The following is a 13,881-nucleotide window of genomic DNA, read 5'->3' on the forward strand; positions in this document are numbered from 1 at the left end:
CAGGCTGCTCTTACGTACTGTAGCCTTGTCAGAAATTGAATCTTCCACTTCTAGCTACATGAATCCCTATGCTCTGAGGGCCAGGAGGCTCCTGAATCAGAGAGACATCCTAGGGGGCTTGGGCAATGCTAATGAAACCCTTTACACGTGGCAGCAGCTCATGCTTGAGTGCTTTCTCTTTTACTCTTTCCACTTTTGAACTAAAAATGCTGTAGGTCTCCTTTCTTAGTCTCCATTTCCATTTTCCATTTCATTCTTAAATCACCTGTTATGGTTAACAAACCTCACAGTTTACCTCTATCCAAAAGGGAAATAAAACATATCCGGTTCTGTTCTCTTCATCTATCCATACATGACCATTTTCTCCCTTCTCATGAATTTTGCCATCTTTTGGATATTCCATTCTACTAATTTAATACATAAACCCAGCAAAAAGAAAAGAGGAAAGAGGTCACATTTTTTTCCTTAGTTGGATTTTTTGCTGGTTAGCAAGCTGGGATGGGGAAGGAAGGAAGGAAGTGGCGGAAGGAAGTGGCGGAAGGAAGTGGCGGAAGGAAGGAAGGAAGTGGCGAAGGGAAAGGGTGGAGGAAGGGGAAGGGGGAAGGAAGTGGCAGGAAGTGGCGGAAGGGAAGGCAAGGAAGGAAGTGGCGGAGGAAGGCAGGAGGAAGGAAGGAGTGGCGAAGGAAGGAAGGAAGGGGAAGGAAGTGGCGGAAGGAAGGAAGTGGCGGAAGGAAGGAAGTGGCGAAGGAAGGAAGGAAGTGGGGAAGGAAGTGGCGGAAGGAAGTGGCAAAGGGAAGTGGCGGAAGGAAGGAAGGAATGGCGGAAGGAAGTGGCGAAGGAAGTGGCGGAAGTGGCGGAAGGAAGGAAGGAAGTGGCGGAAGGAAGTGGCGGAAGGAAGGAAGTGGCGGAAGGAAGTGCGGAAGTGGCGAAGGAAGGAAGGGGGGGAAGGAAGTGGCGGAAGGAAGTGGCGGAAGGAAAGGGCGGAAGGAAGGAAGGAAGGAAGTGGCGGAAGGAAGGAAGGAAGGAAGTGGCGGAAGGAAGGAAGTGGCGGAAGGAAGTGGCGGAAGGAAGTGGCGGAAGGAAGTGGCGGAAGGAAGTGGCGGAAGGAAGGAAGGGAAGTGGCGAAGGAAGTGGGAAGGAAGTGCGGAAGGAAGGAAGGAGAGGAAGGAAGGAAGGAAGGAAGGAAGGAAGGAAGGAAGGAAGGAAGGAAGGAAGGAATTCAGCCCTTTTGCTTTGCATTGGGATATTAGTCAAGGTTATGTCATAACACATAACTTACCCTTTACTTTAGTCGCATAGATGAAGAGTTTCATTCTTCCCTTCATTCAATTGCAGCATTTTTGTCTTCAGACCATACCCTTGAAATAGTTGTGTTTAGTGTTCTGTTCTTAGTTGTGTGCACCACAGAACTGGAGCTTAATGTTCAGAGTTCAAAAGTAAACGTACCCTTCAAATCCTCTTCTAGACTGGACTGTAAATCTGAATGACCTTGACAGATAAATCTTTACACTCCAGATTTACTTTCTCTTCTCTAGCTCTCATTTATCCTATAGTAGTTGTCTAGATGATTGTGCAATAATTTGTCAATAAAATAAAAGGATATTCTGAGGAGAGTCATAGGAAAGGAAAGAGAAATCCTTGATGATATCCTATGGGATTCTGAGTGCCTGATCCGAAGTCAATTGAAGCAAAGAGATTATGTCCAGTTGTCACTGGGCTTTGGAGGATGACTGCTCTGCTTCACTTTTTTTCTGTTTCAAGACTAAAACCTGGATCAACGGTGTAATTTCAGTGACTAACTGCTCTTTTACTTGCCCAAGTACAAGCAGCTATTCAACTTCCTGCTGGTCCTCAAGTACCTGTAGTCCTTCATGACTCAATTTTGCCAGGGGAAGCTCTTGCTGTGTTTGCTGCAGGCATCTCCCTACAGATCCCTAGAAGCCTACAAGCCTAAGACACAAACCCCACTGGGTTCACTTAGTACTTGTGCTCTGTCTCTCTTCTATGTAAAATGTTCCTCAGTCCTGTCTGTGGAAGTGTTTTCCCCTTCTCCAGTTAATTGCTCTCCTCTGCTTGCAACATTTGTCCCGTTTTCCAGGAGCGTATCTGAGCCAGAAGAGGGGATGGAGCCATTGGTCAGTATGGTCAGTTTTGCTGGAGCTGTTGAATCATTCATTAAAAAAACTCTCTCGGTGGAGAGAAGAGGAAGTCTCTAGTTGAAGGGGTGAAACACACAGCAATAAAGCCCTCTAAAACCACCTAACACATTCTAAAAATTGAAGCTTACATCATGTATTATCCTCCAGCTTTTAGTACTACCTCCATAGTGCCTCCTGGACTAGCATAGTCCAAGCACAGGCTGGAGTGAATCATCTTCCTGAACATCTGCCTTCCCTTGACACTGTACAGGGAGTGTTGGTGCATTACTTGGAGCTCTGGATTCTGGTAGGAGACAGACAGCCTGAGAATTAGGTGTTCTTGTTGTGACATCATCTGTGGTGAAACTAGTTTCTAGCAGGAACTGTTTTTTCACTGTCCTGTACAAAACCAAGGACATGGTCAATGCCTAATTAATAAATTCTGTACTTGGACTGTAGCCAGGATATTCTAAAATGCCAAGAAGTAATGACTTTGGGTTTTATTGGCTGTTAATATTCTAAACAAAGGATAGAGTTACACTATTTTGATCAGCAAGAGATCAAGCATTAGAAGCAAGTCCCCTAAAAATTGTGCACTTATCTTAAAATAATGGGATTTAAAAATTAATAAGTTGAGGCTTCTTTTTATTTGTACTTTAAGGTGTTTTACTTTCTCAGGTGCAGTTGAGTCATGTTTTTTAACTTGTTTTGCACAGGAACTAACATCTTTATTTTCTTGGTTAAAGATGTTCTATCATAAGCTTGACTGGAAGTTGGAACTTTAAGGAATAACAACTATCAAGAGTTGGCAACAGTAAAGTCATTGTCAAGAGAAGAGAATCCAGTTTGCTGTAATACTTTCTGTAACTGGGTCATCCTGTTCACTCACTGATTTGTTGCCAGAATTTTCTGGTGTCCAAGTCATTTATGCTATGATCATTTGCAGCCGGCAGCAGAGCAGATAATGAGGAAGAAGAAGAAGAAGAGGAGGAAGAAGAAGGCTCAGAATCAAGTAGTCCTCCTGTTTCTTACCAGGTGAAGCCTCCCCCAGAAGGATGTTGCACTACTGATGGTAAGAATACCAACTGTGCTGTCAGAAGCATTTGCCCTACTGAAAAAGGTAGAATTTGGGCCATTTCCCCTATAATTTGTCAGAATGACATAATCTATATGATACAAAAATTCTAAAAATGTCAGTGTTCATTACCTGCCCAATAAGGCTGGATGGCTCTCAGTTGCTCTTCTGTTTGACAGGGTCTTTGTTCAGTGTCAGATAAGCATTCTGTTGGAATGCCTGGCACAAGGCCTTTAAATTGCAAAGTTTGCAGGCATAGCATTTGCTAAAATGACTGTGATAATTCGTATTGTTTTTTCACCAGTCTTTCCTGTTTAAAGTGTATTAGGTGTCAAAAATATTTGAAAACCCAGGAAAGGCTGGTGAAATTTACCAGATTTTGAGACCTATTTTCTCCCTTTTTGAATGTCTGACCTAAGTTATGGTGTTAGTGATGATAGTAGTCCCATAAATATGTTGGTTACAAACTACCACCAAGACAAACTTCATTGTGCATTTTGTTTATGGCTGACCAAAACAAGGAAAGAAAATTCTCTTTTAGCATACCCTTGATCTTAGAGGGTAAGACTTTGACTTTCATTAAAAATATAGGAAGCCTGTCCTTTAAGAAAGACAACTGTGAGCAGGAAACAAAAAAATCTTTTCAACTTAAAATAAGTTGAATTTTTTTTTCTAGGTTTCTGCCAGGCTGGTAAAGATTTGAGACTGGTTTCAATTTCTAATGAACATATTGAGGTGCCATCTGGATTTTTACTTGTTGGTGCAAAGTCACCAAATTTACCTGATCACCTGTTGGTGTGTGCTGTGGATAAAAGATTCCTGCCAGATGACAACGGGCGCAATGCCCTGCTGGGTGAGTGTCTGACTGCAGTAACTGGGTTCTCCTGTGGCTTCAGCTAATAGCTAATTGTGGTTTTGAGTTCAGCAGACCTTATTTCTGTTCCACATCTACAGTAATGCTCACAGGTCATGCACAAGAAGATAACAAGTCAGAGCTGGCTGTGTTTGCTTTGGAAAGATACAGAGTGAGCACTTCATTAGAGATGCTTCATCACCTTCTGCCCATCAGGCCAAGGCTAAAGTCATTATTTGGCTGGTGCATGTCCTAGTTGCTGGAACTGCACCTCTGGTGACTGGACTGGTTGAACTGCTGCCTGTGTCCATTGTGGCTTTCCAAAGATGGATGTGTACATACTGTAGGCCTGTCAAGTGGAAATTTCAGGCTCTTATATACATATAAACAGTTTAATGATAGTTTAGACCACAAAAAATAATGACCCTTTCAATTTACCTCTTCGAGATAGGGATAATATTCTCCATTGTGTTTGAACAATAGCATGGGTTCTGTTCCTAACCTATGACTTCTTGCTATCATCATAATATAAATAAATGAGTGATTGTAAGTTGAAATTTTTCCCATATGTGCAATCAGTTAAGACTGCGTGTTTGAAAAATACTCTTAAGAGGATGCTTCAATTTATTGTGTTTAATCTACTTAAAAGTTTAATTTCTGACATAAAAAGAGATCCTTCTATCTATTTTTTTTTATAGTCATTCTGATTGCCATTAACTTTGTCCAAATCAAGCCAAATAGGGAAAATCTGCAATGACGTGAATTACTTAAATGAATATTAATGTTATTAAAATGGAATATTTTTTATATTGGAAAAAATGGTGCATAATTGGAGGGGGAACTCAATTTTCAATCACGCACTCTCAGGTATGTGTATATTGTTTTCAGAGTTCACAAAAAAAAAAGATATGATGCATCATATATTTGTGCACCAGACTGAGCTTGGAATAGCAAAAGGGAAACATTTCCCAAGAATTTTAAGAGGTTTCTTTCACAAACACTGAGGGATATGACATGAGCTCAATTGTTATCTCAGTTTGAGCAGGTCTCCAAGGCATTTGGGTTGACAGTGGAGTGTGAAGGTGCATAATGTGATCCTATGTACAGTAATTTCTTTTCCTATGTGATGTTGTAGAGTTGGATTGGTCACAGTGCATTTGACCAGTGATTGTAAAAGAATTAGGAGGGTTGTAAATCACCCACGTGTTGTCATTTTAAAGATAAAGACAGGAATGTTGTACCACTCAAGTCATTCAGTGCTAGCACTATTAACAGCTTAAGCTCCTTAGGCTGTTAGCAGAGAGGAAGTAGTGTATTTGTTAATTGCGTGCTAAACAAGAACAGAAAAAGGCAACAGGAACATAATTGGGAGGGTTTTATGCTACTTGCATCCTCAGTTTGCTTATTTAATACATTTTAGTTTCCTGAAACCATTTAAATGCTTATTTTTGACTGTTGTTATACACTTAAACCCCAGTTAACCGTAATCTTTTGCAGAGAATTCTAGTAACTTTGTAGTATGACTTTTATGTGTTCTACAACAAGCTCAAATACAAAAGAGCTTACATGCTTTAAGATCTGAATTCTTCATCTGGAAGGTGGAGATAAAATAATGTTCCTGATCCCTAATCTAATGAAAAAATAATGTATCATAATACATAATATAATAAAAAAAATAATATCATACTAACATGAGGATAGTATACCGTTTGTACAATAGGTCACACTGTGGATAGAAAGGATTGTTTTATTCAGGTTTTCATATCCCAGTGCAAGTCAAATCAGGGGAAGTAAAATTAGAAGTAGACATGAGTAGTCTGATGGTTTTGGACACATAGTGGGATATAAACCAGAACCACCACTGCTCTAAATAATCTCCTAATGTAGCACAGTGACTTCTGTCTGGCAGTAGGTTTAAACTGAAAACACGCCATATGAAGAGGGGAAATGATTTAGTGTCTTGCTTTTCAAGACAGCATAGAGGTCTTATTTTTGGTATTCTGAGTTCTGTCAAACATGTTTGTCTTTTGAAACAGCATGGAAAGTGGTCCCTTCAAGCCTTTGTAAGTTTAGAGGGAAATTGAACCGGATTAATTTTGAATTGAAATTAGCTGTCATGAGTCAGAGTATATATCCCACCCTTTTAGTAAAGCTTGTTGGTGATATAGACACAGGATTTGTAACCCTTCAGCCTCACTGTTTATTTTTTACCTAATTTCATGTTTTTCCTCTTAATATACTGTATTTTTGTAAGGCAGCTGTTCCTCAGTACTGTCAATTTTTTTTTCAGAAGAGTTTATTTAAAGAGACAAGACACCAATGAATCACCCAATAGTGTCCTGGTTTCTTATGGGTGTTTGTGAGGCTGCCTGTGGATTGTATAAAAAGACCAGAAGCAAGCAGGAAGTCTCAGTAGTTTCAGGGCCAGATTTTGACTTTAGATCTTGTTCCCATTTGGGAATGTTGATATTCCTCTGAGGTATGTGCCATTTTATTGATAATGCTACCAAGTTGTCCCACCAATCAAGGCAGATGTGCTTGTGATTTGAAAGTAATTTCTGTTGGAGGTTGTTTTGTTTTTTAGTTTTTACAATTAATGTATTATTCCATAGGAAGACAACCTCAGCAGTTTCTGGAAAAGACTATATTTTGCTAAGGAAAATGTCTCTAGGCATGTTCCTCATCTGATTCTGATAATCATGTTAGATCACAGATTTAACTGCTTTGCAAAACAGATGCAGGTTTTTGCATTTAGGAAGCTTTTTCTTGGGTTCTATGCAGTCTAAAGGAATGCTTAGATGGAGGAAGTGATCTGTGATAGTGAGATATTTATTATTTCCTAATTAAAGCAGCGAACATGTATCACTCCCAAGGGTTTTTTTTCTCTTCTTGTTTTGTTTTTTTTTTTTTTCCCTAGTTCTTGCTATTCAGGAGTGTCTCTCATGATAAACAAAGCAGCTATTCACCTATCATCTTCCAAAAGACCAAACAGCTGCCTGCTTTCCTATCAGGAAACAAGAAATTTTTTTTCTGTAGGACCCTGAGGTCAGAAGGACAGAGGAAAAGATTAGTTTGCTTGCATTGTAAGCTGTATGTAAGAGGAAAACATTGTAGAATAAAATACTGTGACTGCTTCTTATAAATATGCAATAATCTGTTTGGCTTTTGTAGCAGTACTGAGTTGCCATACAATGGAGCTCTCTGCCCTGACCATATTGATTTTATTCATTTTTTAAACTTAGGACTTCAGTCTTCAAATGGAGTGGTACTGAGTATGTGGGAAAACCATCGAGCATTGTCAGTGTTTGAGTGCCTTTTTCTATGAGTAGAACTGAAAAGAAGAAATACTTGTGGTGAAAAGTTGAAAATACAATCATTCTTTGTTTAAGCAAGCTGCAAACTTTCCACCAAAATATTAATGTTAATTAAAAGCCTATTACTCATTTAAAAGAAAAACAAGAAGGAAATTTTCTACTACTTTGTGAAAGATTTGACTATGAAATATCAAGTGGATGTCCTTCCATTCTGAACTCCTCTCTTTATCCCTACACAAGCTCACTGTTGATCCAAAGGAACCATTTTATCAGTGAGAAGGTAGGTCAGGTTTCATAACCTTTTGGTGCAAGGTCCTTCTTCAGAGCACAAGGTCCCTGCTGTGGAAGAGCTTTTTAAATTATGGACAATTGATTATTGTGATGTGAGCAAATTCAAGCAAATGCATATGACAAATCACAGATGCAATCAAGCACCTTCTGATTAAACAAACTTCAGAGGGGAACAGCCTTTAGTCACAACTGAGCCGAGCTCAGTATGCACCAATGACCGAAAGGTGAAAGGCTTTTAGCCCCTAAACTCCAGGCATTGATTTCTAATTCTCCTGTGAAATCAATCCCATGACATAGATATATTGGTCACCTTATGGCTGACCCAAGTCCCCTGACCTTTGTGCTCTCTGTAATGTATGGAAGAATATTTAATGCAGCTTGTTTATGAAGCAAGCTGTCCCCTCTGTCAGCTGCTGCCTTGGGCCATGGCATGAACAGGGCATTCAGAGGAGGATGATGAAATGTTTGGGCTCTCAGTGTTACTCAATGTGCCACATGAAATGCTCTGAGCAGGGGCGGCAGAGCCCAGCAATGAGAAATGACTGAACAGCATTTTATTGCACTGGAACTATAAGAGCATGCTGTGTTCTATCTGTGGTTTCAGGGCAGAGCTGCATTAATGAAGCAATGGCTGTGACCAAAGAGTAACAGTCAGAGGGAAAGGATGGAAAAGGATGTTGGCAAGAGCTTGCAAGAAAGGACTAAGTCACACTCAGAGGGCTGGAGAAATTAGACGTGGAAGATGATAATCTAACTTAAAAGAAAATTAAAAAATAAACTTTTAAAATGTCCTCCAAGGGTTTTTCAAAACAAGTGGACAATTTGGATCTGTTTAATCCTTACTAGCCTCACCTTATGCTATATGGAGTGTAAACTAATTTTCCTGTAGATGCTGCAGAGTTAAGAATAGGTGATAAGGGCAGGAGGTTTTTTTCAGGTAAAAGTTATTGCTAAATCTGGTTTGGGCAGATGTAATTTACCAAAGTGATCTGAAAATATGAAGTCCAAATGACAAGATTTTGTGTCTGCTGTCCAACTTGGATTGAACAAATACTTTAACATATGGCTTTGTCAAGTTGCTTTGTCAAGACACTCCCAACAAAATGGTAAAACCTAAAAAGTGTACTTTTGGGAAAAAAAAAGAGTAAATTTGAAAACATGCTCAGTCTTGCAGGTGGCAACCCGGCAAAAATTGCAGTGCTGCTGCTGTGATGCTGTTAGCTGCTAAATAGATGGGAAGTTTTCATTTACCAGCAAAAGCATTTTTGATGATTTCTTAATCGGCATAAAATGCATGCAAACTCTACAGCTTTTGCCACATCCGTTCTAATTTTGTTTTCTTTTGTTGTTGCTTTTATTGCAGCTACTCAAGGCTCTGTGATGTTAGACAGATGCTTTTGTGCTGACTGATATAACACAGAGGATTCTGCAGAGTCATGACTTGTCCTGATTTTATGAGTCACAATGACTTTTATCATCCTACTGACTAGGATCAGAGAGATAATAGGCAGCTTTCAATGGTTGTTAGCCACTTGTTCCCATGGATACCAGACCAATCTCCACATCAACTTTAGTTTTTAATAAATTCTTCTGAACCTTTTGAAAACTAATGAAAGTGCTCGGGTTGAAAACCAAACAACAGGTGTTTACAGAGACTTATGTTTCAGCGTTTGTACTTTCCAAAAAGAAAAAAAGCGTTGACCATTAGTTTGTAAATTTAATTGTTTGACTTATGTGATAGAAATAATAAATTTCATCAATGTCTCTTAATTTGATTTACCATATTATTGATCCTTTATTCCAGTTTTTTTCTTGGACAATGGTATTGTCCGCCTTATGTGTAATACATTTCCTTTATTTTTACTGTGTTTCAATTCACTGAATAGAAAGGAATGCTTAGATGGAGGAATAGACCCTGAATAGACCCTTCTCAATTTCTGTTATTACACATAAAAACATACATTGCATATGATTAAAATTAAAGAAAAGTTCATACTTCAGGTCATGTGTAGGGAACAGAGAGAAAATTTCCATGGGGTAGATTATCTTTTAATTGCTCAGTATAGGAGGATGATGATGATGATGATACTAATACTAATACTAATAAGTATTTTCAGATAGTTGCATTAGTCTGATGAAGATGAAAATGTCTTAAGAAATACTGTGTAAAATGGGCAAAAGAAAGAAGAATCTTAAGGCAGCTGTGTGAGCAGAGCCCTTTATTTACGATGCTAATGACATCAGCACATGAGCCCCTTGCTGAGGCCCAGGCTGTGTACCTCAGAATGAGAGGAAATGGCAGTATCCCTGGAAATGCCCCATCAAGCCTGAGTACAAAAAGCTTTACGGGGAAGGACTGTGTCTCTGTTGTGTCTATAAAGTTGCAGACACTTTGTTCCTGTAATCATAAATAGTTTCAACTGCTGTGAAGTGCTGACACAGTCCAGCCATAATTTGACAAAGCTATTTTAATTTAATAGCCCAGGAATCCTTTAGTAGTTTCTCCTCTCTAAAACAGTGTCTGTAGTAGGAACTTGGTACTGAAATATGTTTAGATCTATCTAAATATAGTAGGTTATATATACTTAATTTCTTGAGACTTAATTGCATGTTTCATTGAATTGAGTGAAGTGAAATTCAGTGAAATTGAATGATATGTCAATGAAAACTGAAAGAGAAGTGAAGCATGTACGTGCTGTGGTGCTGAATAGGGCTGGGGTTAAGCAATTGACTCAGAGCTCTTCAGTCAGACACTCTTCACAGGTAGGTAATAAATAGGAATTGTGATATTTTTCTATGGGAGAAAATGAAAAATATGGCCCATTTTATTTGTTTTTTAAATGTGGTGCTGTGTTTTTGCAGTCTGTAATCTGAAGTGCAATACACTTTGTGTACAAAGTGCAAATACTTTTTTTGAGGAAAACAGTAATAAAAATTTCACTTTCTGAAAAAAACCAACCCAAAACCCCAAACCTAAATACAGCCTTTGCTCTGGAAAGAGTCATGTTTGAATGTTATTAATAGTGACCCACCTATCTCATTGGATTATGTGTATTGTTTATTTTATCAGGCTTCTCTGGCAATTGTGTTGGCTGTGGCAAGAAGGGTTTCTGCTACTTTACAGAATTCTCAAATCACATTAATCTTAAACTGACCACTCAGCCCAAGAAACAGAAACACTTAAAGTATTATCTGGTCAGGAATGCACAGGGAGCTCTGACCAAAGGATCTGTAATCTGCTGGAAAGGGGCAGGTAAGATAATGAAGCTGTCTTCCTTGAGCTCTGGTTTTCATCATCCAAGCTTAGCTATTATGGGGTCTGGTGTCTGTGTAAAGCCTGAGAGATCCTTTGAAAGACTCTCTAAAGCCAGGTGACTGCTGGAGCAGCTGTAAAAGCCATTGTCTGACCTAATATGAGCCTGGCATGTCTGAAGACATCGGTTCCTTCATTCCAAGTGCTGTAACCTCTAAGCAATTCATGTGTAAAATTATCAGAGAGATAAAGAAAGTTTTTTTTTTTTTTTTTTTTTTTTTTTTTTTTTTTTTTTGTTAAGAGTTCAGAGGCCGGCAGTCTTCAACCAGTACCTGCTCAAGCACCTTGTTCCAATTGCCAGAAAGCTCAGGCCTCTCAGGAAGCACCTCCAGTGAGCCTCTCCCACCTGCAAATGCCAGTGCTCCAGCTGGGACTCAGCAAACAGGTACCTCTTGGAGGGAAAACATGCTGGGGATCCACTTAACTCTTCTGTGCTTGTGTATTTGGGTGCTTGTACTTGTGGGAAAGCAAAGACAAACAAGTAAGCACATTGCCTAATAAAACAAGCCGAATAGAATTAGAGATCTATTACAAACAAAGAAAGTAATTATTCTTTGAAGGCTTCTCGCTGTCCATTTTCTCACATCAGGTTTGTGTATAAAAGGTTAGCAAGTAGTAAATAGGTGCTCTGCAGCTTGCTCACAGTTGAACCAAACCAGAATGTTTTAAAAAGGCTTTATTTCTGAAGTGTTTTTCCAGCTGTCACTTGTCTGGTCACAGATGACAACTGTTACAGCATCCTGTGTAATTTTAGCTTTTTTTGTCTGATCCAGTCTATTTTATGCTATGACCAGAATCCTTTTCAAAACAGACATTATATGGGCATCAGCTTAAAAGCTTGTGATTTTTTTCTTCTGCTGAGAAAAGTGACTTTAATATTAAAAAGCAAACTAATGGTTAGTATCTGTAACTTTCCTTGTATTAAAAATTCTTTTTCTGACCTTTACTTTTCCATTAACTTGACATAAATGAAATGTGATAGATGACAAAGGCTAGAGTGATCTCTCTGAGCTTCTTATAATGAAAATAGCTCTTTAGTGTCTTGTGACTATTACAGGTTTTTCCTGGGTTTTTACACAGGGGAGCTGAGCAGGGCATCTGTGGTGGTTATATTCTATATTCTATATTCTCTGTGTGAGATAGAAGCCTGTTAAACAGTTGTGATCTGGAATACTGGTGCCCTTCTGGAACAAATCATCAATCTATAATGACAGATTGCCTTTTTTTTTTCTCAGATTTTACAAAAAAATCTACATTAATTACAAACGTGTTAGGCTTGAGAATGCCTCCCATTTATTTTGTTTGTTTGTTTGTTTGTTTTTTTAATGCAGCATAGTTAAAAAAATATTAGAGAAAGATTGGAATGGAGGCTTAGTAAATTTTAAACATGTCTCTTTTGCCTGGTTCTTGAGTAAACTTTATGTAAGAGCCAGGGTCGTGCAAAGAAGCTACAGCTTCTGACATATGCATTTAATTGAAGAATCAGATTTTGCCCAGGCACTTAATTGGGAGTAGGAGGTCAGAAGTGGATTGTTTCATTCAGCATTGTATTCACTCTTGAGCAGAACCCAATGGCTCTATTAAAGTAAATGATGAAATGATTGGTTTGTTGTATCAGCTGAGGATCTTGACTTAGAAATGTTTAATGTGAACACTTTGGGATTTTTCCTTGTCAGCTGCAGCTGTAGATCACATCCCTTCAACAGCTGCATTCAGCTCAGCAGTTTATAATGGCAAGGAATCACCTAAACAACAGATGATGAAAAATAACCTGTCTGCTCTGACAAGACCTTCAGTGCTAGGTATTTGTATGGATTTGCTGTTTAATAACCCTAAACTCTATGTGTATAACAGAAGCATTGAACAATGATGTCATGATTGTAATTTTCTGAATGAATAGAATTTACCATTCCCTTCCAAGTCCTTTCTGACCACAATACCATTTTCTGTATTAATTTCCAGGGAAAAAAATTCTTTAGACGTTTTCAGCCACAGTTTTGTTACAGTTCATAATATTAGCTGGATGTTTCCCTCATATTTACAGTTCATTAATTTAATCGAGATACAGACCAGATTCTGAATCCAGGTTCTTAAGGAATGTGTCAGTTTGCATCGATTTCACCAACAGATTTTGTGAAGGGAATTAAGGAATATTTATTAGTAATCACTTATAGGATGATTCCTATTGCAGTTCCTATTGAACTGTTGCAGCTCACCTTGCGATGGAGAGCTAGACTTTGTCAACCAGCTCCAAATTCAATAAATTGTCCTCACTATAGCATTATTATTAGGATTTTTGTTAATTGTTTTCTGTCACAAACTGTGTCACTGGCTTGTATAAGGAAGAAAATTAGTTTTCACTATGGCTAGAAAAAAACTATAGCTCTATTTTAGGGTAAGTCTTCCCAAGTTTCTCTGCTGACATCACAGACAAATTCTCTGCCCATTCAGGCTCTTAATCTCTTTTTTCCATGCAGCAGCACATTATTGCTAATTCATTTCAGAAGGATTTTTTTTCACATATCAACAAATCTGCACGAAAGAGCACAGCACTGTCAAATAAAAAATCCTTTGTATTGCTCTCAGTATCTTGTGACTTTGTCCCAGGCAATGCCAGGAATCCAAGTGAAAGGATGAGCAGCAAGACGGCCAAAGGCTGCCCTCGCGTGGCAAAAGTGTCAGGGACAAACTCACTGGAAATCTGTGTCTGAGGGTCTGCTAGAGAACCGTCTTCTTCTAGATCTGAAGGCCTCGGGTTTATCTTTCATTTTAATAATTTTTTTCAAAATTAAACCTACACTTTTTATATTAAATTCTTATGTTTCCTTGCATTTTATGTTGGACTAACTGTTCTGCTAGGAGGTGCAGCCTTGGCAGGGCGAAGCAGTGCCATGACC

At 38.7% G+C, this 13,881-nt stretch overlaps 1 protein-coding gene across 3 annotated transcripts in view; it reads left to right on the forward strand.

The window, feature by feature from the left end:
• GREB1 (growth regulating estrogen receptor binding 1) overlaps positions 1 to 13,881 on the forward strand; it is an 88,948-nt gene that overhangs the window by 34,903 nt on the left and 40,164 nt on the right. For all 3 annotated transcript variants that reach the window (XM_064707731.1, XM_064707730.1, XM_064707732.1), the window contains 5 exons: positions 3,085 to 3,210; positions 3,890 to 4,066; positions 10,742 to 10,924; positions 11,226 to 11,369; positions 12,661 to 12,786. In XM_064707731.1, the coding sequence (XP_064563801.1) occupies positions 3,085 to 3,210; positions 3,890 to 4,066; positions 10,742 to 10,924; positions 11,226 to 11,369; positions 12,661 to 12,786 (756 nt within the window). The remainder of the gene's footprint in view (positions 1 to 3,084; positions 3,211 to 3,889; positions 4,067 to 10,741; positions 10,925 to 11,225; positions 11,370 to 12,660; positions 12,787 to 13,881) is intronic.

The sequence above is a fragment of the Zonotrichia leucophrys genome, chromosome 3, assembly GCF_028769735.1.
Source record: "Zonotrichia leucophrys gambelii isolate GWCS_2022_RI chromosome 3, RI_Zleu_2.0, whole genome shotgun sequence".
NCBI lineage: Eukaryota > Metazoa > Chordata > Aves > Passeriformes > Passerellidae > Zonotrichia > Zonotrichia leucophrys.